This window comes from Anthonomus grandis, chromosome 11 (genome assembly GCF_022605725.1).
Source record: "Anthonomus grandis grandis chromosome 11, icAntGran1.3, whole genome shotgun sequence".
Classification (NCBI taxonomy): Eukaryota; Metazoa; Arthropoda; class Insecta; order Coleoptera; family Curculionidae; genus Anthonomus; species Anthonomus grandis.
The window spans coordinates 17,813,073-17,839,650 of record NC_065556.1 but is presented as its reverse complement, the minus strand read 5'-3'; the positions used below and the strand labels follow the sequence as shown (position 1 = coordinate 17,839,650).

At 32.4% G+C, this 26,578-nt stretch overlaps 1 protein-coding gene across 5 annotated transcripts in view; it reads left to right on the top strand.

Annotated features, from left to right (window-relative positions):
• Window positions 1–26,578, top strand: part of LOC126742310 (calmodulin-binding transcription activator 2) — a 999,827-nt gene that overhangs the window by 165,944 nt on the left and 807,305 nt on the right. For all 5 annotated transcript variants that reach the window (XM_050448959.1, XM_050448952.1, XM_050448953.1 and 2 more), the window contains exon 3: window positions 1,641–1,672. In XM_050448959.1, the coding sequence (XP_050304916.1) occupies window positions 1,654–1,672 (19 nt within the window). In that variant the 5' untranslated portion in view covers window positions 1,641–1,653. The remainder of the gene's footprint in view (window positions 1–1,640; window positions 1,673–26,578) is intronic.

The window sequence follows — 26,578 nt, the reverse complement described above, 5'->3', positions numbered from 1 at the left end:
ATTAAGTTGATGATGGTTTCTTCGAAACGCAACGTCGTACGAAAAATCTCGCAATGTTATTTTCTAGAGCTTAAAAAGTGGCTATAAAAAAGTGTCTTTTATTTTTCCATATCTCTTTAAATAACGCCAGAAAAAAATAAAAACGAAATCGGCAAATTCGGTTTTTCTTGAATGTCTCTGGATCTACTCAACATTTTGAAATTTTCTAAACGCCGTATTGTTAGGCTCTAAAATGCGCAACTTTTCTTTAATTTAATCAACCTCGTGTCTCCTATAGCTGTCGAGATCTCCATGATAGACATCCTTATCTTGGACACACTGTATAACTGTGTTTAGTCCGAAATAAAACTTGTGATGTTGATCCTATAAATAAGAAAAAAATTGACTGTGACAATTTAGTTCTAATTACGTTTTTAAATTCTAGCTTAAGAAATATTTTGCTTAAAATAGGTTTTAAGTATAAGAGGTCTCAGCGATTACGGGAATGGCGTGGCAAATAATAATTAATATAGGGATGAAAATCGATCAATAATTTATCTTTACACTAGTGCACCCTCAAATAAAGGGAAGAAAATAATAATGCAGGCTCAGAAAGTGGCTTCGTTCCAACCTGTCTACTACTTTTAGCTAACAATATAGTAGATTCTTCCCTGGATTACCACCAAGATACTGACTCATAACTTTTTAAAAATTGATTTGAATATCGGCTTCTTAAAAATATTCCAAAAAATAGTGTTATTGTTATGGATAATGCTAGTTACCATAGTCGTCAAGTTAGTCAAGTTACCTTGTTCTAAAGCAGTAATTCAAAGTTTTGTGGTAGACAATAGTATATATTTTGAAGAGACGGCCAAAAAACAAGAACTTTTAAAAGTACTAACAGATTTTAAAATAAATAACCAGTCATATTGTGTGATAAACTCGCAATGGAAAATACAGTGTTCCATCTACCTCCATATTATTGTATTTTTAATCTCATTGCCAACTTACATGGCATCCAGTAAAATCGAATATTCGAAGAAATAATACTTTACTACTTCAACATTAAATGCATCTGTAGTGAAATTAATAAAAAGTGTAGTACATAATATTACAACCTATAGTTGAAAAAACTCCATGCATTATCTTTTAAAAGTACAAAATTCTTGCCCGTCTATTTATTACCAATGTTCTGCCTTTAATAATAAGTTTAGACAATGGTGTTGATAGTGAAATAGAATTAAATTTAAAGTACGGTAGAATAAGTTATTAAACAGAGTTTCAATTTGCAAGAAGTAGTTCAAGCGAACCCTGTTCTGTTTATCACCTCTTAAAATCATGGGGCTTTGCACGATGGGGCATTAGGCCTTGAATTAAAAACTAATCACTAGTGCAATGAGAACAATTCACTTATTAGGCAATGTTTGTGATATTTACTATAGCTTATCTTAGGAGCTTTAGGAGTATATTATTATAAAACAAAAAATAGTCATTAAAATAAAAACAGGTTATTTAAATTTCAAGATGGTTTACCTTTCTGAGATATCAAAAGTGTATCTGTATATATCTGATTGAGTCTATAAACCTCAATAAAGTTTTGGTGCTTTAGAAATAATTTGCTTCAGGTAGTATTTTCTAATTGTTTTCTTTTTTTTTTGCAGATTACAATGAACAATGAGTAAAACCTTTGACGGTAAGTTCCACCAGGACCTAAGTATTCCCTTAATAATAAAACAGCATAAAAAACCTAGAAACACTAACCCAAACGAGTTCCTTTACGATTTAACACCCCGCAGGTCTGGCGTCGGTTACACACACCTCCATTTCCTTAACGGCTAATCTCGTCGGGGAAAAAATGAACCGCCGCATCTTAAAAATTGTATTTTTTCCCCGAGATACGCTCTGAGATTTGCACCTTTTGAATATTTTACTCGGGATCAACACTCGGGAGGTTTTTTTTATGACACGTAAAAAATGTTCCAGACGTCCACCGACGTTTTTTTTCGTCGACGTTCGTAAATTTTTTGTTTTAGAGTTCGCACGCGATGAGGGCGGAATAGATTGTGTTTTCAAGGTGAAGGGGAGATTTGGTAATTCGATGGGGATATGTTATGTTTGGATCATGTAGTGCTTTAATGTCTAATTATTTATTTATTTGAATAAAGCATGAGGTATTTTATTACTGTAAATATTTTAGCTTTTGTTTAACCTTCCAGAAGACGCACCTGATCTATGAGATCACGTATTATTAATTTTAGTCATTGAAAATTTGTTTGCACGAGGCCTTTCCGGACCTTGCCGATACCTTTTGATCTTAGTCTTAGTCTATTTAAGCTTTTTATATTACATGTTTTGATCTGCGAGATACAGTGCGACTATCTGTGTGTGAATAATAAGATCCGTGACATTAATTGTGATACAAATTTTTGAGGTAAGTTTTTTTCTATATTTTGCTGATAAAAGCATTTCTGCAGGGAAATATGGCATTTTATATTTATGACAAAGATCAAATTCGTTTAGAGCGTTTAATGGTTAAAGTATTGGTAGAGGTAGAGGAGGCTCTCGACGATGATGAGGAAGGGTATGAAAACGAAAATTTAGATTATTTGAAGGACCAAAGTGATTCCAAGAGAGAAGAGTAATTGTCAAATAAATAAGAAATGTTTACTAACGAACCACACTTCGTAGAAAAAGGTGGATATATCAAATGGCTGAAAAATGAAAACCAAATACAAAAATCAGGACCAGATCTCATAATCTAATCAGGTATCATCTGTTTCTTTTATGTACTGTGAAGTGGGTGGATGGCTTCTAAAGGCATGATGATGCTCTAACTAGAGCGAAACACGTGTAGCCCGTTTTATTACATGTTGTGAGCCGTGACTTTGTGTTTTTCTTTGTTTTTCCTCAATTTTAGTATTTATACGATATAGATTATTAATGCTTATTCTACACCCTACAATATCGATTAATGGGAATCGCCGAATTAAATCGGCAAAATCAATCTGGATAGCCCTAAGTTCCGACTTAGTTGCTAGCAACACACCCCCGTCCCTTCCGACGCCATGAGATTCACAGTCGCGGTCAGCATGACATCATAGTTCGAAGGAAACAATTCAGAGTTAGATATATCGGCCTCTAACCACGCTTCTGTAAGTCCCATAACGTCACAAAAACCTGTGGAGTTAAAAATTTCGTCACATTCAGTGTTACAACCTCTAGAGTTTTGGTAGTAAAGTACAAGACTTTTTGAAACATTTAAGCTGGAAGGGGGTGACTTCACTAGTTTAAAGAAATTACTTTAAGAATTCCCTGTATATATTTAATCACAAGGTTACGCTCACCATTATCTTCTCTTATTTTAAGTTGGGATTTAACTTCTTTGTAATAACTTATTTGCTTAGGGGTTTTATCGTAGGAGATACGTTTTTGTAATCCTGCGATTCTTGGACCTTTTTGGAATTTTTTATTAGTTTATGTACGATATCTTCGCTTGAAAATGTCAGTCTGATAGGACGAGATTTGTTGCTACCTGGAGTGTATTTACCCAAGCGATGGCATTGAAAATTATCCCTTGACATCCTTCATCTCTTGACTTATTCTTTGATCCTTAATGATAGTGGAGGACGGCTCTTTTAGATTAAATATAATTAAATTGCGTTTCCGGTTGTTACGCTCATTAAACTCCGAAATAATTTCTTCAAAGTGGGTCGGAGTAATAAATTCTTTAGAACCTGTGTTTTCCAAGGTAAGCTGCCTTACTTTGTTTTCCAACTCATCTATCTTGGACATTAGTTTGGATGTTTCCTCTTGTATAATTGATAATATATTGGAGATATTCTCCAATTTTATTTCGCAATTTAAGCATAAAACTTTTAAGGCCCGAACTTTTTTCCTCATAATGCAGGTATAATCATCGGTAGATAGCCCAGCACAGGCTGCATCCATGGATTCCTTGCAAGCATCGCATTGTATCGAAGATTTGCGCGCCGCGACCTGGTTACCGCAGTTTCGGCAGACCATTGTGATGGCTTAGGATTCACTCGGTACTGATCGATAATATCATTAAGATAGGTAGCGAGAAACAATATGCACAGCGGCAATACTGCCTAGGACTCGATCGCATAGTACCTTGCCCACAGTATAGTTTACTTGGGTACAAAGTTCAAGTAAATGGACATGCGAAATTAAAACAGCATACAAATGGAGTAGAATTAAAAGTTTAAAGCGTATTTACCTTTTAATTCCACAGCTGGACATCAGATTTAGAGGATAGTACTATCAAAATCACTTATATCTATCAAGAACTTCATTAAATTGTCTTATTAATGAGGACTAATTTGCAAACAAAACACTACAATTTGGCGCACCGTTGCCGATTTTAGTACTCCAGTATGTTTGGATTTCATCCTTCTTGCATGCATATCGGTAGAACAATTGACACTTCTACAGGTGACAAGTGCAAACCTGACATTGTGACTTTTTATAATTAAACAAAAAGCGATGTATAGACATTGTCGACAAACTGTGCTCTACCTATAATTGCGCCAGGAATACCAGACGCTGGCCCATGGTCGTGTTCTACAGTATGCTGAATGTAGTTGGAATTAATAGTCAAGTAATATTTCAAGGTAATGTCGATAAGTCTATTACGTTTACGAGACTATTTACGTTTACGGGCAACCAACATCAATATTCCAAAAAGTATCCGATCGCGCGCTTTTCAGGTTTTGGGAATTACCAAAAGTAACGATACAGAACCGCAGAAATTTCATACTAAAAAGAGTTGTTTAGTTTGTGTAAAGAGACGATTAATACGCTATAGTTGTGTTAATTGTCAAACCTATTTATGTCTCGAATATTCAGTCAAGTCAAGAAAGTTCTGAAAATCGAGAGTAAAGTTTTTTTTATGTATTTTATAGATTTATATAGAACTTTTAACGCTTTTCAGAATAGTAAATTAAATATCGTTAAAATTTGCGCTTTAATAACATTATTTTCATCGTTTGGTTTGCATTGAGTTACTTATGCCTTAAAAAATTTTATATTATAGTATTATTACACCATGCAGAAATATATGGTATATTAAAAACACTTATTTTGTAGTTTATTGCAATATAATATCAATATAATTTATTGGTTGATACAGAAAATGTTATGATAGTACCGTTTAAAAAACAAAAGTGCGTCCTGAAACGTTAAAAAAAACGTTTTTTAATAATATGGCAAATTTGGATTGAATATTTCTTATTTCTATTAGGGAGTTGTAGTAAGTTTTTGTTGTTTAGCTGCATAAAAGATTTAAAAAATCGTCATGTGACTAATAGTAATAAAAATAAATATTTTTTTTATATATCATTAAATATATTATTACATCAATTACTATTTATCTAATAAAAGGTTGCCACATATACAGGGTGTCCCAAAAATCAACGATCAGCCGAAAACGGACAATAGACCAGTTGCTCAGGAATTTAAAAAAATTATCTTGAGTACTTTTAAAATTATTTAAAATTATAGGCATTTATAGAAAACCTAAAAAAATTGACACTCCCTGCTGATATTTAGACTTTTTAGTACTGTAGTTACAAATTTTTGAAACTCTAATTTTTTAATAAATCAATAATGAATACCAGCGTAAATGGGGTCAGAACATGTATTATTCATTTTTCTATTAAAAAAGCGAGCATATAACTCTTAAACAAAAAATCAATTCTCGTCAAGGGCATTGCCGTGGCGGCATTGGTAAGTCATACATCGAAAGATGAATATCATCATCCGAAATACATTCGGTGATTTTTCCCATCAGGCCAGCGTACAGCAGCCGGCATCCAGACCGATGAAAATCGACGGTCCCGAAAGTCCTCGATGGGGACACATATTTCCGAGGCATTCAAGTGCCCGCCATTTACTCATGGCGGCCCGACACGTCACATAAATATCGGTTTTCCATTTTTTAGCGTTTGATTTTCTCGTTTTCTTCTCGGAATTTGTTTTTTTTTGCTCGGGGTCGAGAGCTCGTTTTAAACGGTTCGGTTTATGATTTAGGAAAACCAAGGCTGGCTACAAAAAAACTGGCTAAAACCAAACTGGCCTCATTATACGGTTTTTGGGCTTTTTTTTGGTAATTCACAAAGCAAAATCATCCATACTTTTTATGCATAATAAGTAAAAAAACTACTGTAGATATTTCTTTAAAAATTCGCATCGCTTATCGGTGTATATGTTATTAATAAATTTGTTAATATTTTTTTTTTCTAGCTTCATTAGCTTAGTCCACAATATTATCGTTTTATACCATAAAAATGTCATCTATGTACCTTTATACAGTAAAATAAACTTTTATATTAAAGATGCACATAAAGTTTTCCTATCTTAAAAGAGGTATTAAGTGCAATTCTTTAACTAAACCTTTAAAAAAATAATTAATCAGGTAAATTTCATTGTAAAATGTGGAAAGTAATAAAAGTATTAAATGAACCACGAGAAGATCATCTTTAACTAACGCAGGTAATCGTCTTCGGGAGTGTTTGAAACAATGAACATTTCAGGCAATTTGGTAGCTTAATAAATCTTACGTAAATAATTCGATGTGTTTCCCAAACATGAATGGCATAATGATCTTATTGGCATATTAGAATTATGAATCTTGGACAATTTTTAAACTCATCGTAAGTCTAGAAACTTTTTTCACAAAAATGCATATAATGCAAATAACAAATATATTTTTAAAGATTAACAAAAATATATGTTTTAGGAAAACGTCATTCGTTGCAGTTGCAGTCCCGTAAATATAATGAAAAATCCATGTTAGCAAATTACATTAAAGACACTTTACAAATATGACTTTTCCTAATTAAAAACTTTATTAAGTGAGTATAAAGCCTTGTGAATTAAAAATAATTTAAGTTAAAAAAAATTATATTAGATCAGGTTTGTTGTGCGTAGGGGACCTTGTGTCCCTAGTACGAGGGTTGTCTTTTAAGTTTTGCATATGCAGCTGGAATAAAACAAAAAATAACTTTTAACGACTTTATTGTTTTTCAAAGTATTCTCCACGAAATTTAATGCACTTTTGCATGCGCTCAAACCAGTTGTCAAAGCTGTTATTCCACTCGTTTGTGCGTACTGTCAAAATTGCATTTTTAAAGGCGTTAACTGCTTCCTCTGGCGTCTGAAACCTCTGACCACGCAGTTCATTCTTGATTTTTGGAAAAGTATAGAAATCGTTGGGACTTAGGTCGGGACTGTACGGAGGATGATCCAATAATTCGACGTTTTAATAAGTTAAAAATTCAATAGTTTTCCGGGCTGTGTGCGAACTTGCATTGTCTTGGTGGAGGATGATTCGTCGTTGTGGGTTCGCTTTTCGAAGCTCAGCGATGACTTTCGGCAAACAAATGGTAATGTACCAATCAGCAGTAACAGTTCGTTGATTCTCCAGAGGAATTGTTGCAACATGACCTGCTTTTGAGACAAATGTTGCAACCATCTTTTTGGATACACTTCGAGAACGAACAACTTTTGTTGGCTTTTCTTCATCTTGAAATACCCATACAGACGACTGACGTTTATTTTCAGGTTCATATGAGTAAATCCATGATTCATCACCACTGACAATGCTGTACACATTTTTATAGTTTCCTGCCTCAAAGCGGTCTAGAGTTGTTTGACACCACATCACCCTAGCTTCTTTCTGTTCTTCAGTTAACAGATGCGGTATCCAGCGGGAAACTAATTTTCTTACTCGTAATTCTTCATGCAAAATTTTTTGAATTGAAGTCTTTGAAATCGCCAATGAAGCCTCAATCTCACGATATGTCACATGTCGATCTTCCGTGATAAGCATACGCACAGCATCGATGTTTTCTTGGGTGACAGCCGTTTTTGGTGCACCTGACCTTGGATCGTCGCTAAGACTAACCCGTCCACGCTTGAATTCTGCATACCAATGAGAAACTGTCGACTGATGTGGTGCTTCATTACCGAAAACAGAAATCAACTCAGCACAGCATTCTTGTTGAGATAATTGCCTTCGAAAATTGTAAAAAATGATGGCCCGAAAATGTTCTCTGTTTAATTCCATGGTATGCGCAATTTGCTACCTTTAAAAATTCACTGTAGCTGTAAAACTATATGTATCGCACTGACGTTTTGAATTTAAGAAAAGTAAAGTTTGAGGTTAAGTTTGACTAATGACATTTGATTAGTGACGCCCTCTATGTTTCTATATGCAAAACTTAAAAGACATCCCTCGTATGTAAACGACAATGTGTCATATATAGATTCTGTTTAAATTTGAGGAGTTTGGGTGCAAAACGGGATATATCCACTTTTCACCGAAAATCTTTTTTTGGTTCTTTGTTATCATTTCTATAGGTTCATATATTTATTTGGAAGCAAAACCAAATAAATTCATTTAAAACGTTAAGTAAACTTCGACATTTGGATCAAAACCAGATATATCCAAATTTTGATAATAAAAGCGGATATATTCAAATAAACAAGTTGTGCGTATTCTATTGTACTTTTTAATATCTATTCTAGTAGTTATTTGGACGTTGAGTTGTGACTCCACGCGCTTTTAACTCCTGTAAGACCAGTCAAATATAGGTGTTCTTTTAGTGTTTTAAGTTTATAAGACATCCATTACGATACCCAGTCATTACAACAAAAGAAAAATACTTTGAAATATATTCGGAAGTAGGTTTGGTAATAACACTGGGCCTTGACTGCCAAATGTATAGTGTTAAAGAACTGTAAAAGGTATATAAAAAAGGGAATTTCAAAATGCAAAAGAATTCACTTTAAAAAAATGAGAATGAACAAAACCACTGTTAAAATTTAAATGTCTCAATTTTATCGGTTTACATCATTGGGTGACACAGTTTGAAAATCACTTCTTAGAAGAGGAGAGTTAGAATATAACATACCACCTTAGTACGCTACCACTAGGTAATACCATACCAGAAAAAAAGTTTAAATCATTTGATGGAGCATTTTGGGGATGATTGGCGAAACAGGGAGATTTTTTGTGGTACGAAAACCTATTACATAGTAACAATACCGGAGGCAATGTGGATACTTCGGTAAATTTTAAAACCCAAGCAGAAAATGAGCTATACGATTGCCTGCATGAAGAAAATGCAATGCATATTTAATTTTCCTTTTATTTCGTTTCTCAAATTAATTAACTTGATACAGTTTGATTAAAGAGAAATAAATATATATTTTTGCTTACTATGTCTCATTTGTGTGCAAAAACGGATATATACAAACTTTTATTGCTAATAATGACCAATTGTTAATTTTTTTTGTTTCTTTTTATGTTAATAGATTGCTATTTCCTTAAAATATCACTGTTTTTAAATATAAATACACAGTGTGTTTTTCGTGTTTCCTGAAAATTTTCTGAAAGTGGATATATCCGGTTATGCATGCCAATTCTTCATTTAGTACTAAAACTTATAAAAAAACAAACCCTACAAGAAAACTTACAGAAACAAATGTTTGTAATAATTATCTTTAAAAGTCCTTCCATATTGACACTAACTTGAGCTCTCAATTATTACAGGGTAGCTGAAACAACTTTCCTGTCTGATTAAATATAAATTCGCTATTTCTGGTTTTATTATTATAATCCTTTAAATGAACGCTCATACTTTAAAATACCGTTATGTTTCTTCATGCCAAAAGGCATAACTAAGTTACTAACTAGTTTTCAAACTTAAGGAAAGATAGCTGATAAGTTGGTGAGAATCTAAAAGGACTCAAGGTTTAACTTAAGCGTCAGTTAAGTTAGGGACTTAACGCATTTACCTCAGAATCTGAAAAGACAAAAAACTTGCAAATCAAAGAAAAAAAAACGTGTCACCGAGGTAATGTGACGTCATGGGTTTAATCTTAAATAATGCCCTGGAAGTTTTTAAAACACCTCTTTTCAGGCGAACTTTCAGTTTTCACATAAAAAACCACCATTAATTGTAAATTTTTAAAAATATCGAAAGATACATGCGACTAAAATTACAATAAATACCCGCAGTTAAATAAGTAGGCAAAAATCCAATCAAGAATATTCTTATGATAAGAGAAAATAAAGCTTATGATCAGCATAAGACAATTTAAAAGAAAACGACGTATCAGTTGTCTAAAATCACCCAAAAGATGTAAAGGACTAAAAACTCGGTTGACGGTTGATAAACGACTTTCGCTGTTAATCCAAACAGCCCAAGATTCTGTATCTACACTTGCTACATCGTATATAACAGCTACTTCACACTAATTTACAAAATTACGTAGCACTAGCTCAGTTACACATTAACGAAGACCCAGAATGCTTTCAATATCTGCGAACAGCATTATTTAAGGCCTAATCTTACAAAGGAACTAATTCTTAAAAGACAAAACCCGTATAGAAAACCAAACCAAAACTAAAATTTAATAACTTAGAATTGAGCTATGTTAAAAAAGCAAGAAACAGGTAGCAGAATATATGAGCAAGAATATATTAGAATTAAGATTCACCGACTGCATAATTATGCATGCAGTAAAACCGAAAGTAATAATAACTTTAACAGGTAAACTTGTATTAAGCCACCTTAATTATTGTGTAGCGGATTGTAATCCCCGTTTGACCAAACAAGATAAGGATAGGAATTTAGAGTTTAAAGGGTTTTACACAGTATAAGAAAATTCGAGCGAGTTATTCTTAATTAAAAACCTTTAAATTGGCTTCAGTTGTTTTCTTTCGTTTTTGAATTTTTAACAAAAGCCCTTCATACCTTTATCAAAAAAAAATAATTTTAAATCTGACGTTTATACCTTAAGTCAAAGGCTTAAGAGCTTATTACTAACACCCTTGCATATTACAAGTCTAATATTAGCAATATTTAAATATCGTATAAAAAACTTGGAAAAAAAAAAAAAAAAGAAATTACCAGACATTTTTGATTTGATCCTGATTTGAGTATCATATTTTTAATTATTTTTAGCGAAACCGCACCCAATAATTCATTTATTGATTTGACACAAATTATTTAATAATTTACCCAATAAATTACATAATCTAACAATTTTATTAGAAAATTCACTTCTTCATCGGTTTACATATTAAAACTTTTTATTCTTATTTTTCAATAACTTCTGGAATAATTATTTAAATTAGCATATTAAATAAAATTCTTCAAAAATATGTTTAAATAAGTCTAAATATAAAATTAATTTTCTTTCCTGCTTTTAGAGTATGATCCCTCTTCTTTAATTATAGTGCACAGTTAACTTTAGGTAATAGCGGAAATTTGAGGAGCAGAAAAATTAAGTCAGTTGTTGTTAGTAAGCTGTTTTAGCATTTTGGCAATTTTCATGCCTCTCTCAAAGGTTCTAAAAAAATTTACCATTAAATTTAATAAGTTACCCGTTTTATTGGGTATTACGTCACTATTTAATAAAATATCATTTTAGAAATTACCAATACGCTCAATTATTGAAAGTACGAAAAAAGTAGAGTTATTCATGTATTTAGATGAAATATGGATCTAAATTTTTTAAACTTTGCCCTTCATGGTACTTAACTCAATCTAAATCCAATAATTTCAATATACTTGTCAGCCAGCTTATCGAAGTCAAGCAAGTGTCAATTTAAGAAAAGTATTTTATTAATTGTTTTAAGAAGCATCAGAGAGATACAAAAAAGATAAGTAGTAGTAGATATTTACTTTGATAACGATATTAATTTTAACTACCGTAACGTTGGTGCAAATTAAGTTTTCTTAGTCAATAAATAAGTTTTTTGGTCTTTTCAATTTTAATAAAATATAAAGATAAGTAGGATATCAAAACGAAGAAATAAGCTCAGAAGTCGATAGATAAAACTTCGGGTCCCAGGTATATAAAATAATCTATAATACCTCAAGTGAATTATTATATTTAGGATTTATTAGTCTTGTACTAAATTAAATATAATGAAAGGTATCGTTAAATATTTAAGTTGACATTGTTTCTAAATACGTGACTAAGTCTATTTTCCTCTTCTTTTTAATAATTAAGCGTAAGAGATAATATTTTCTAAATTGATATCTACTGAAATAGTAACCTAACAAAATAGATAATTAATAATTGAAGCTATTAGTGCATGAAGGTGCCAAGTCACTTTTTAATAGTTCTGAGATATTAAAGGTTAAAGTTATGTTGTCGGAGGTTTTTTTGTTTAAAATCAGTGTGCGTAAATAGGCAGACAATAGAAGTAACTTCAAAAGTATAAATTAGCTTGTATATTTTTTTTTGGTTTTAGATGCTTTTTATTTTTTTTTACAAAAAAACTTTTAGAGTTAACACCTTTATGCACAACCATTTATGGTAATCAGTAAATACAAAAATAGGTAGGTACTTAATATTAATCACTTTCAGATCGATATAAGCTCATATAAAATCCCCATAAATTCTCTGGAATAAACGGATGCTGCTCTTGAATGTTATCAAATTTTTTGACTTTTATATTTTATGACTTAAATTTTTTGAAATTTAACTTTCGTGGCAATTTTTTCAAATCAATAAATTTATCTTCCATTCTAGTTAACACAAACGGATTTCTTTTTCTAGCTTCCCTCATTAACGTCATGTACTGGTCTACTGTATAAATATTTTGAGCTTTCCGGATAACTTTTTCGACAGCCCCAAAATCTCTGTCAATGAAAGTCAATATCTATGAAACTGTGGCCAACCTCAGGAAACTTATGCTCGATAACTTTAAAAATCCCTTGGTGGACTAGATAATGCCATAAACAAACTATAAAAAAGTTCTTATTTTGTCCACCTGCAGAATCGCTCCAGGCCACTAAATGGTCATTTTCAATATAAATGCTCTGTAAGAATGATAAAATACTTCTTCTGGGCCTTTTCCACCTTTATCCTCAGTCCAAAGGTGAAAAAACCCATTACCAGAATTATCACCTTTACTTACACAATGAATCCCCAAATTATATAGCCACACTTAGCGAAGATAAAAGGAAACACTAGTAGAGAGCTTTGGTAAGGGCAATGTTTTTTGCATATCTCTTACGATACAAATATTCAGGTCTTTTTTCGTCGGTAAAATCTGAGGTAAAATCAGATTCTGGGGTGTAGTCTGAACCAGAATCTAAAAATGGATCCTCATCGCTCTCTGTTTCGTTGTCACTTATTTTAGCAGACTAGTTCCTCCATAAAATTCACCAGAGTTGTGATAGTACAACTAAAATTAAATTCCTAGTGTTATTTATATATTTTTTTTCATTTCAAGGTCATGTAAAAAAGTGTTTATGATTTATATTATCAGCTTAGTTTAAATTAGCGATAATATTCAGTAAATAATGTAAATACGACTTACTCTTCTTGCGGAACACAATAGTTACAAAAATTTACTTAATTTGGACAGTTGTACAGCACCACTAAAACAACACGTACGTAATGTAAACACACAATTTCGTAGTAGTTTATTGTGGAAGAAGGCGCTAACTCAGCAGTTAACCCCTTCTTGCACAACTATCAAGAGTTAGCTTCGACTATTTCAGACAAAACTTGGGTTGGCGTGTTTTAAACTTCAGTTTTTATACTCTCTAGTGACATCTATGAACCAAAGTCTTTACTAACGCAAGAAAATGAGTTAACACCTTCATGCACTAATAGCTTCAATTATGAATTCATCTGAACAATATTGGATTTTACAAACTTTAATTTTAAATAATAAGAAATTAATAAACTATATTGATAATAATAAGTCCTTGACATGTAAAATTTCCTGTTAACAATTCGTCATTTGCCTGCTAAATTTACACACCTCTTCTATTCGATATTCTTTAATTAAACGTAGTTTTTTTTATTTACTGATGTTTTCAAATTCATGTTCTTTATCGGTGTGTTTTAACATACGATTTCTTTTTAATACGATCTCTTTTCAACTTTTAAAATATCGATCAAGCTTAAAAACCCCATCAACCCCAAAAATACAACAGCCCTTTCAATCGATATTCCATGCTTCAGTTCAAGCATACTCAACAAGCAAGCCTTTGCCCTCACGATCACATACAGCTTAATTATCAGCCCGAGTTATGCAGAGTTTAATAGGTGAAATTTTCTGGTATGTTACGGAAACAGTGCGTGTTCGTAGGACCAAGCTAATTAGGTAATTAATGGCATCAGTCAGTTATATCCGTATCCAATGCAAGAAAATGGTCGAGTGATTAAAGCCACTTGATGGGCAAATCATCGGCTTTGTTTTGGGGTTGGTATAAGGCTATTTACGTGATGAATAAGCAAATATAGATACCGAAATATTGATGGTAATTTTGAACTATACGTTATTATATTGGACTCTTCTTTACTTTAAGCATATTCACTTTTTTCAATTTTGCTGCGTAATTTATAAGTCAGATATGCAATGAATAAATTCGGCAACACAAGGATGAACTTGTCACTTGACCCGTAGTTTAGGTAATAGATATTTCTTCTATACTCATATAAAGTTAATACAAATAAGGTCTTGTTGCTATGGTCTAGTTTATTTAGTATATTTATTAGCCTGTAAAATATTGAATCTTAACTTTTATTTTTCCCTATTTCCCTACTTGTTGCCTTAGTAATATTTTAAATAAGACCTTTTGACTAAATATTTGTTGGTGCTCATTAGTATTTCGAATGTTATAGGTAAGTTTTATTTAATTTAAATTTAAATAACTGGTAAAATTTTCGACGTAAAAAACTCCTTCTCAGTAAAGTATCGAGTAACTAAATTTCTAATTTAGTTAAATATAAGAACGACCTTCCAGGTTTTAAAGATGTGTATTTTCTTCTTTAAAATCACAGCCCTCAACCGTATTTAGTTAAATATCTTGAACTTAATTGAAATTTAGTTTAATTTTTTTGTTTAATTAAGTAAATTATAGGTAACAACGGTGCCCAACGTAGAGCCAAATTTTGTCAATACAAAACAACCAATTTATATTTCTCTGTTGTAAATTACTTTCTTATCCTGGTAGTTGCAAGTATAGAGTACCTTATTTAGAAATTTATTTATCAGAATACCAACCTTAGTTGAGAATAATATGTATTCTTAAAATTGTTATTTGGTGTTTTGAGGTTTATGAAATATTTTTACTTCAATGAAACTTTTTTATAGTGAACTGAACTAGGGATTCAGTCAGTTTTTCTATTTTTTCTTGATATTGCTTATCCTATAGGTCATCTATATACAGATGTGAAACCTAAGGGATGTAAGCTTGGAGTATATTTTTCTGTAAATAGCTGAGAACCTACTAGTTTATTTTTCTTTAGGTGCTGAGCCTGAGCACTGTTCTGTTTATTCCTATCTTGTTTGCTAACAGTCGAGGTCTAATCTTGTTGCTGGTAGATGCAACTACTTTATTATACTACCTACTAAAGTAAGTGAAGTAACCTGCAAATTTATATTATAACATCTACATTTAGTAAGTTTAACCTATTTTTTATTAATAAGAAAGTAAATTCAAAGACCATTCTAAAGTAGAGCTGTTTGATTGTCTCAATAACACCTTGTTCCATTGGTTGAAGAAACTTTTATAGTTAGATCTTAGGGCAGATTATCCAGTAGGAAAAACGCATTTTATCTTAACTTTTCTTGCTTCAAAAAAGACTTTTACAAATAAACTGTAAAATCTCATATAAGATTATATATATATAAGATTATGAAGATTAAATGATTTTCGGAGTAGTCCCAAGCATATGCTATCGAGGTTGCATCCTATGTCTTCTCCACAGCTTATAAGAACTTTACTTCGTCAATACTACAAAACTGCAAAAATGCAATTTGAACAATCGGAAATCATAACTGATGGGGACTATCACCAATGATCAATGTTCTATTGTTTTTTTTTAAATGACTAACATTTGACAACTATATTATTGATATGTATGTAAGTATTAAACGACAGTTTAAATATACATTGCAAACTCTTAACTTACCTAACATCCAAAAGATACCTTTAAACTTATAATTAAACATATAAAATTAATATATTGAATTGACAACGCACAAAAATTTTTTCTGTTAATATACATAGAAAATTATTAATCCAATGGTGGCCTATTTCTTCCAGGCTATTGAAATAGTTCTCATATTTGCACTAAATGAAATATTTAAAAAAATTGCTTATATAATTATCTAACTCTAACCTATAAGACTTCAGCTTCTCAAATGGACTTTTAACGCTGCAGTGATAGTTGGCACTTTTATGATGCCTGTTGTTACATGTGAAATGGCGTTTAGCTTACTTTTCGATTAGTAGCCTTTATCTCTTCTAATGTTATTTTGAATATTTGTCCTGATATTTATATAGAATTCGTTATATTAAGTTCATTAGTCATTATCTTATCATTGTCTTTTACCATAAACTGACTTTGTGAACCTTTTTTTTGAGAACCAGTTATTTCATTTATCATTTTCCATGTCTTTTTGTAAACATTCTTGGACTCATCTAATTTTAATTTAAAATAATCAATTTTAACAGATATCATTAATTTATTTAGATTATTTCGATAAGTTTTGTACTTTATTTCATTGTTCATGCTTTACTTCTTATTTAGATAATTTTTTAAACGATCTCTTTTTATAGGGTGTCTGGGAATTACGCGTCAGAATTTCGGTGGGCGATTCTATATGCAAAATTTATGCAACAAACTTTTATACAATTTTTTCTAGTGTACTGATTTTCTCCAAATTTTGCATGCATATTACTAGTGTTTCTTTGTATTTACCGTAATAATTTGATACTAGTCGTTAATGACGTTATGTCGAGAAAAGTAATACTTTCATAAAAAAAAATTGAAATGTTGCCCTTCCATTTCAATACATAAATTAATTGTTCTTTGGAAGTTTCAAAGAATCCTAGAGAAAATTTTTTTTTTCAAAGAATATCTGGCGATCTTGGAGGCCATTGCACAAACTTACCGCGTTCAATCCATCTTTCAGGGAAATTTTGATATAAATGTTCTCTAACTGCTCCTTTAAAATGGAGCGCCGTCTTGTAGCAGCCACATTTCATGCCTGGCAACTCATTTCTTAAAAAGTTTAAATAGACTTTATCATTTAGCATTTGTGGGAAAAATGTGCCCCTATTAAATGATCGACGACAATTGTTCTATAATTACATGAGGGTTTTCGTCGCATCAATAATGTTCATTATAAAGGTTTATTAAACCATCATGTCCAAAGCCAGCTTCATTGGTGAAGAGAATAAAAGGTGTGAGATTTTGATTACGATCATAATGGTTCTATAAAAATCAAATCGAGCCATTGGATTTTCAGGGTTTTTTGCTTGAACCTTTTGATAATGAAAGGGATGTAGGAGTTGCTCTTGTAAAATTTCATGAACTGCACTTTTCGGAATATTTTCCTGTGAGTGAGATTGATCTTGTCAATCGTGCCAATTGAGTGCCAATTGGTCTAACGCTAAAAGTAGGGTTATCCTCAATCTCATTTAAGACACGGAGTTTCGTCCTTTGAGTTCGAGTTCTTCGTGGACGGCTCACATCACGTCGACTAATTTTAAAAGCTTGAAATTCTCCTAGACTATGATGGATAGCGCTAAACATTTTCGATCATAGTATTCTTCTATTCGGAAATGCTTCTCTGTAACAGAGCGCAATGTTTCTGTTGAGCACAAACATTGTGCTCTTACCGCATTTCCCTTAGCTGAACCATACGAACAATGCATGTCGCGTAGTTCTGCGTTGGAATACAAATTATTATTATTATTTATTTTATTTTCAATATTAATAATTCTAAAACAATCAAAACTGCAGATAATATTATCTATTAAAATTTATAATACAATGTCATAACTCAATATAATACAAAGTCATAAGGCTACTTTTGATGGATTTTTTTACTCTATAAATCTTGACGATATATGCACTATATGTAACGCAAATAAGTAAAGCAGACCTTTCAGCACATATTTTTTGAGTGCGCTCCTCTTCGTCATGGTCTAATTTCTTCTGATGAGGTTGTATTTTGTGTGCACAACTTTATATGCTTTTTAAACAACATAATACCTTAAAAAGTTAAAGCTGTTGCTCATTACTTTTTAAATATTCTCCGACTTCGAAGCTTCATAATTAATGAGTAATTTTATTCTTTCTTTTTATATTAGGGACTGATTACTGAGGCTAGTGCATAAGTTGTACCTATTTTTCTCCTAACTAAAGGTTCTATAATCAATAATTAGTATTTTATTTTTCTTATGATACATATTATATGGTTTTAATTTATGTAATTAGGGTCAATTGGGGTAATTGTGGACGATATTTAATGTTTTGACTTGCTAAACGATTTTTGTGGACATCACGCATTATGTTATATACGTAAATTAGCAGTCACATAGCTCATAGTATCTTCTTTGATAATTACTAGTGGTTTTCTGTAATTACAAGTCACATTAAGATAAAAAAAATATATTCAACATGCTTGTCCATTTACATTTGCCCCTACTCTTTAGGGGTAATTGTAAACAAGCATCTCTTGACACATTTACTCTACCAGAAAAAAACCTGGGGCAAATGTAAATGAACATAAAGTCGCTGTGTAGCAAAATATTTTTTGATATAAGTCGTGTTTACATTTACCCCAAAATAATGTGACCTTAAAGGTTTTGCTTGCAATATAATGAAAAATCGAGATAAAAGTAAATATTTTCCAACAGTTCTGTTTATTTTAACTAAAACCAAACTATTTTTGAGAACGCTAATGAAAGAAATTTATTCTAAGTATGTAATTATAATAATATTATAGGTATAAAAAATTAGTTTTGCTCATAAACAGGAACTATTGCTGGAAAGTTGTATAGTATTCTCTCTCCCTTCATTTGAATGTCAGGATCGGGAAGCACACCAATGATTTGATTCAAGGTTATATAACTGACATCAGTTTCAACAATGTTGAAAAGCATTTTTGATGCATCCCAGGATTTAAGACCAGTCACTTTGATTTCCGTTAATTTTTCATCCTTAGCTTCAATTAAACACACATATTTAAAAAGAGTAGTCTTTTTCTTTCCACCTTTGAACTGCACAAGAATAAATTTCCCTGTGGACAAGTCTGAACTCTCGACTGTTTTAATCTCTATATCTTGTTTTTCCGGTTCTGCCCAATCTATTTCATCATCAGTATCACCTAGACTTATTTCTCCATCAAAACTTTCCCACTCTGCAACTGTTTCACTTCTCATTTTTTTCAATTTCGGCTCTAACTTTTTGTTGTCCGTTTCCAGATTAGCCTTTTTTTCCTTTATTTTTCTTCTTCTCTTCTGCTTCTCATATCTTTGTTGCTTTAATCTCGGTATGACTTGTTTTTTTCTCTTCAACAGTATCTTCACGGCGGCTAAGTGGCAAGAAAATGTTGGTAATTTCTGTCGATTTACTGATAGACGATGACGTCGATGGTTGTGGACTATGGGTAGGTGCCACTAATAATTTTTGGTAGTCAGTTGACGATGTAGAATGCTGTTGTCGGCTTTCAGCTGATGACACTGAATGATGTTGACTACAACATGATGAAGTTGAAGGCATTTGATCGTCGACCGTGGGTAGAAGTGGGTTTAGTTCAGAAATTGCTACAACAGTTGATTTAGAGGATACTGGTTGGATAATATTAGCATCGGATGTTACAAATTTCGGAGCTTTGAGGGCAGCTTCGTATTTGGCCAAGTCTTCTGGTGATTCATCTCAAAGATGTCAAAGTCGTGATTTATGTCAAGATTCATTTTGTGGGAATTTGTTTCAATCAATTGGGTATACGCCAGTATTTTTAAATCCAGATATACTATTGCTAGAAACCGTAGACTCTTGCCAAGTAATACCAAGTAATTCGGTAAATTTTTCCTTAGTTAGCCGTCCACACCCTCGTCCCATTTGTTCCTTACCAAACTTCACCAATTATTTATTCCAGTTCGCCTTTAAGGGTCCGAAGACACACTTGTCCAAAGGCTGAAGCTTATTCGTAAGATGGCTTGGAAACTTTATCAAAATAATATTGTTGTGCATTGCCTCTTCAATAATTCTGACGCTCATATGACTGCTGTGACCATTATACAATAGTAGAGCTGCTTGATCCAGAAGGTTTTGGGAAGTTATTAAATCTTTAATGTGAGGTGCAAACCCTGTCGTAAACCACTGTAAAAATTGCGGCTCCTCCATCCATCCATTAGTGGAGGCCGCATATAGAATTCCTAGATAGGTGCTATTGGAAGTCCAACGAGCCTGATCTCCAGCTCCCTTGAATACGATAAGCGGTGGAAGTGCTTTTCCATCCACAGAAACACATCTTAAGACTATCGTCGACTCTCTTCCAGAGCCTCTAGATATCCGGCACAGAGCCTTTCCTTTCTCTCCAATTGCCCTAATACGATAGGGATCATTATTAAAACCTGACCCCTCAGCATTAAAAATAAAGCCTTTTTCATCTAAATTATTTTCATCAATGATTCTTTTCAGGTCATCTCAGGTTTTCTAGCATCCTTTCGCAGTTTTTGCAAATGTTCCGGTTTCTTAAGAGACAGTTGAGGATGTCTTCCCATGAATGAGTAGTACCAGTATTCTCCCGGTACTCCATTTTTAAATGGTGTTCTTAAACCTTTTGCATTAACATACTCTCCAACCAGTTGTCTAAGTTCTGCTTTGTCACATGGTAAACCCATCGCAGTACGTGCCAATAAACATTTCACTATTTGATTTTCGATATCTGAGGATAAAACTTGGGAACGTCCACCCTTTGTCACATTGACGATACGTTTTATTTTTATTTTGGGCATCTGCAACGGCATTCAGTAACATCTTCAGTTGTGTAAGAAGGTGCTTCTTTTTTCCTTACATAAGTACGGGGCATCTTTACACTGCAACAAGACAAAGAAATTACTCATTTTACATAAATTATCGGCGAGACACTAATTTAATTATGTTTACAATTCCCCCAAAAGTGTGTTTACATTTTCCTCAAGAACAAATTTATTAGGGGGAAATGTAAACACTGAATTATTTTAGTGATTGTAAAATTTGTCGACAGACATTTAGGCGTAAAATAGACACAATAGTATAACAAACAATGTCCAAATGAAATATCTAACTTACCTCGATGATTTGCATTCGAAAACTTCAGTGCCGAAATTCAACATAAAACCACCAAACACATCAAATTTCAACAGGAGTAAAATTTTAAGGGAAACCGAATTCGCCCGACGTCGGCACGACTCGAATAGTGAGCTTCGCGCCAAATTTAAAATCTAAATGTTGTTGTGTTTCTTATTTTAGATGTGTCTAAAATTACCCCAGTTTACATTTACCCCAATTGACCCTATTTATTGTTGTATAACTAGGTAAGTGATTAGTTTATAGTATATATAGGTTTTAACTATAGCCAATTTTTTACGTTTTTGTTTTTAGTTTTTTATATTAAATAATTCTGCCTCGCTATCTATTTTTTAACTATAATTTTTGTAAGCGTGCTTTATGATTCAGCAGATTTCTTTATTTTGTTTTTGTTTAAAGATATTTTTCCTTGTAATGCCTGTACTCTATTGCTATAAGTATATATTGTATTACTTTAGAAGCAATAAAATTCTATTGTCTATTGTCTAACTCATTTCGATGGAAACTAAAGCATTTCATCAAGGCTTGCTTTGTTAATTTTGAAAATCAACTAAAATCATCAATATTTCTAATTAAAAGTACGTAAACGTTTAAATTCGTTTTTCTCGAAAACCGCTAATTATACGATGATGCAACAAGAACACTTTTTTTAAAGATATTTTGATGCTCTTTACTAATTTGACATTCAAATTTATAAAAAGATTAAAACAAAGAAGTTCTAAGTCATTTTTCTAAGGTTAAGGACGGCTTAAGCCTTTTATCATCGATGACTAGCGTCAAATTAATAGGGTAAATACAAAGAAACACTGGTAACATGTATGCAAAATTTGGAAAAAATCAGTACACTATCCTTGGGGCCTCGATAGTGTTCATGACTTGGGGTTTTATTTAATTTTATTAGTCGAGCGCCTTTAGATCGTTTTGGTTGAATTTTCTGCTATTTGAATATTTGAATCTTCGCAATATTGAAAAGTTGAGATTGTGTTTATTTTTTTGTTAATTTGTTTGTTAACAAATAATGACTGATGCGCCACGTACACCCCCATTGTCACCCCCCAAGAAAAGAGTCCCATAAATTCTCTATGGGATTCACCCTCATCTGGAGACTGTGAAGGCCAATCCATTAAAGCAATGCCCTGTTCATTTAACCAGTTTTTCACAAATTGGGACTTGTGTTTAGGGTCGTTGTTTTGCTGAAACAACCATCTCAATGGCATTTCCTCCTCAGCATAAGGCAACATGTTGTTCTCCAATATGTCTTTGTATAGAAAACGGTCCATTATTCCATCAATTTTAACCAGGGGGCCAACATCTGATCGGGAGAAACAACCCCACACCATTACGCTTACACCACCATGTTTTACCGTAGGCATTTGGTATTTGTGGCTGTACCTTGTACCTTTTGGTCGCCAGATATAACGTCTCTCGTCACTCCCAAATAATTGAAACTTACACAGAAGCAGACACAGAAATACCTATTTCACTCATTTCTCCAGAAATATCTATAGAAGTTTTCTTTGGGTCGTTCATCGAGATTCTTTTCATTACCTTCAGGGCTTTGGAAAACTTTCTTGGTCTTCCTTGCTTGTGGGCTACCGAAACATTTCCTTCTCTTCAAATTTTTTAATTATTTTTGAAACAGTGCCTTTAAAATATTTAAATTTTTACTTATTTCAATTTGTTTATAACCCTTCTGGTATAGTTTAACTATTTTACTTTTTAAATCACTAGATAAGTATTTACACTTAGGCATGATGCCTGTCTTCACTCAAACAAAATCGTACCGTTAAACAGCTCGTAGTAAACAATTATTATGATTTTATTAAAGGTTTCCATACATTTGGCCACAGAGAAATACTCCTCTTTCATCAAAACTAATAAACAACATTCTTTTGCTTTACCTCTATTGGAATTTCTTTATTTGCTAATAAGCTGTTTATTTATATTTTTGAGAGTGTTCGCATTGCAATTTTTTCTGCATTTTTTGAAAAAGTTTAAAGTTTCCATACTTTTGGCTACCACGGTATACAAAACATGTAATAACGAGCATCCAGCATACAACAAAGTGCAAAAAGTCCAGTTTACAGCAGAAGCAGCAGGTAATAAATATTTTTAATATACAGTGTGTCCCAGGATGAGCGAATTTATACGTGAAAATTACAAAAAACGTTGTGGTTCAAATTTGACAGTTTGGCAGCCCTGCTTGACTAAAAAAAAAATTTAGCATATTATTTTTTTTAAAACAAGCTTGCCTTGATACGAACATTTTTTAAAAAAGACCCATTTTACAGGCGACCGTATTATATTTAAAAAAAAAAGCTGCTTACAAAGCAAAGCTGTACGGTAAAATAATTTGAGATAAGTAGGCATAATTCTCCTCGTCTAAATCTGCCAAGGTTGCATCGATGGGCGGGCCTATATCTCGCGCACATCATTGACTCCATCTGTTCGGTAATCCGACTATAAAAAAAGTTATTAAAAAAAAAGAAAAAAAAAATTTTTTAACACCCTGTATCTTCCTTATTTTTGAGTTTTCGAAAAAATTGTATAGAAGTTTGTTGCACTGATTTTTCATGTAGAATCGCCCACCGAAATCCTGACCCGTAATTTTCACCCTATATAATAGAGTTAACAATGTGTTACCCACGGCTTGCGTTTCCTTATTTTGCTGTTTAATAATCTTATTTTTCTATGTTTTTTTGATAAGAATAAAATATTTTCTATATGTTTGTATAAGAGTTTTGCCTAAATGGATGTAAACAGTAATATCGTACTGCAAAGTTTGCCTTCTTCCTTCAGCAAATATTAAAATAGGTCTTTAATAGAACTTTAATATACTTGCTTACTTTTCGGCTAAAAAATCCTATAATGCGATTGGGTGAAAAAAGGAGATAGACCCTAACCAAAGCCGAAGGGCAACAGGTCGAATCGAAAAATGTAAAAGATAAAATATGGCAATCCTGAGCCGGCAGGATAAGCGGATACTTTTTTTTTGCGTCTGCTTATTTTGGCTCGCGCGAATAAAGGGGATCAACGTGTCACTCGACTAACGGCATACAGGTGGCCGGCTTTATAAGCTTAAGACTTTAACATCTGCTTTAAAGTCAGATAATATTTTAAAGTTTTTTTTTTAATAAGTTTCCCTTTTCTTTGTTCCCCTCAAAACTTTCTCTTCAATTAAAATCTTTACCCGGTAGTCGTTCCAGGTCGACTATACGGATGTCCCAAAAGTTTTATGACCGAAATTCGGTCCGACCCACGTGGAGGCGGCAGTTAAAGCGCTGGAAATTGAAAATTGAAATTCGGGCTCCGGCGGCGGCGGTGGCAGTGGCAAATTGAGAGGCGGCCGATATGCTAAGTCGCCTCGCTGGTGACAAATGGACTGACGTTTCCGCCGCTTCTCTGCTTCCCTCACTTTACTTCGACCCTTGCAGTTCGAGGAAAAGCGTTTACTGCCCTTCTCTTTTCAATTTTATTTAGTTTCTATTACCGATTTGCATTTTACGACTACCCAAATAAATTTTAAATATGTTTGAAAATAATTATCATGCTCAAGAAAAGTCAAACATGAATTATGAATGTTATGCGAAACTAACTATGATTTTTTAAAAAGTAATTAATTAAAAAAGTAGAACTGATAGAGTGACAGGTTATAAACCTTGTAAAATAATTTTATATTCAATAATCTAATAGCTCTCAATAATCTAAATGCCTTAAAACTAAGGGTTTATATAGATAAAATATGTTGATGTAGCCAACCACGTTGTGGAGATTCAGCAGTTCTCACGAATATAACTTGTGTACTAAAGTGTTGTAACTTCGCCCTACAATAAGCAAAACATAATCATTCATCAACTCAGAAAGCAAACGTACTCCAATGCAGATCCAGTCTTGATCCAAACTAAGTCGAAATGTCCATGGATTAAGAATGGACATCCGATAAACAATAACTTATTTTATATTTTTATTATATTTTTTTCTTTAATTATTCGTTTAAAATATTTTGCCCAATGAAATTTTATTGACCTTGAATTAATAATGATAATTTGAAAAGTACAATTAGATTACTTGAGGCTAGTGGATAGTTTTTCTTGAAAAGCCATTGGACTTTTATTTTTGTAAATAATTCAAATAATTCAAAAATGTTTCCTAAATATACAGAATTTACGTATTTCTTAATCCCAATACCTTCAAAAAATAAGCAGCCATTGAACGAATAAAAATTTAGAACTTTGAAATGCTAGAATTAGCATTGTCGTAGAACTATGGACTGTTTGTTTGCTTGCAAAATCTCTGATGCAATGATGCCAAATGCTTATGTAGAAATGGCAGAAAAAACACAATTAGATTCTCTCTTGATTTAAGACAACGCATTATTAATGCATATCGCGCGGGTGATCGTCAAATTGATATTGCTTGTAGATTTGATGTTAAAAGAAAAGCTGTTTGGACAATTATCAAAAGATATGAAAGGACAGTCGACTAAAAAAAATGGACATTAGAGCTGTACGCAAATTAAAACAAATTAGCCAGAATAACCCTTTCATGACTTCTCGTCAAATTCTGATAGAACTACAGGCTCTAGGCATTTGTAATGTGTCCTCAAGAACTGTAAGATGAAGGGTTTAGTAGAAGAGAATCTATTTGCCCGTAGGCCAGCAAAAAAACTATTGCTTTCAAAAAAGAATCGCTTAGCCCGATTGGAATTTGCCCAACAGCATATACACTGGACAAAGCATGAATGGAAACGTGCTTGCTGGAGCGACGAATCGAAGTTTAATTTGTTTAATTCCGATGGAATTCAATATATTAGACGTCCTTCTGGCCAGCCTTTGAATTGCAAGTACACAAAACCTACAGTAAAGCATGGAGGTGGATCAGTTATGGTTTGGGGTTGCTTCTCAGGTTATGGAATGGGCCCGTTACATCGCATAGAGGGCATAATGGACAGGTTTATGTACAGGGATCTTCTCAAAAATGTTTTGTTGCCCTATGCCGAAGACAATTTACCATTGGGATTTCGATTTCAGCAAGATAATGACCCGAAGCATTCCTCCAAAATTATAAAGCAATTTTTCGAAGAAGAAAAAATACCAGTTTTAAAATGGCCACCCCAGTCACCCGATCTTAATCCCATCGAAAATTTATGGGAAATTGTAGATCGTGATATTAGGGATACCAACTATTCAAATAAAGGTGAATTATTCGAACGGTTGCAACAGAAATGGAAAAATATTGGTTTTAAACTCATAAAGACAATCTTAATTTAAATCTTTATTATAGAATTTTTATTTTCTTTGATTTTTTTAAAAATCCATTTGTCTATCTACTTTTGGCCATTACTGTATATTTAATATATATATATTTAATATATATATATATATATATTAAATATATATATATATATATATATTATTAATTAAAAATAAATCAAATATATATATATATT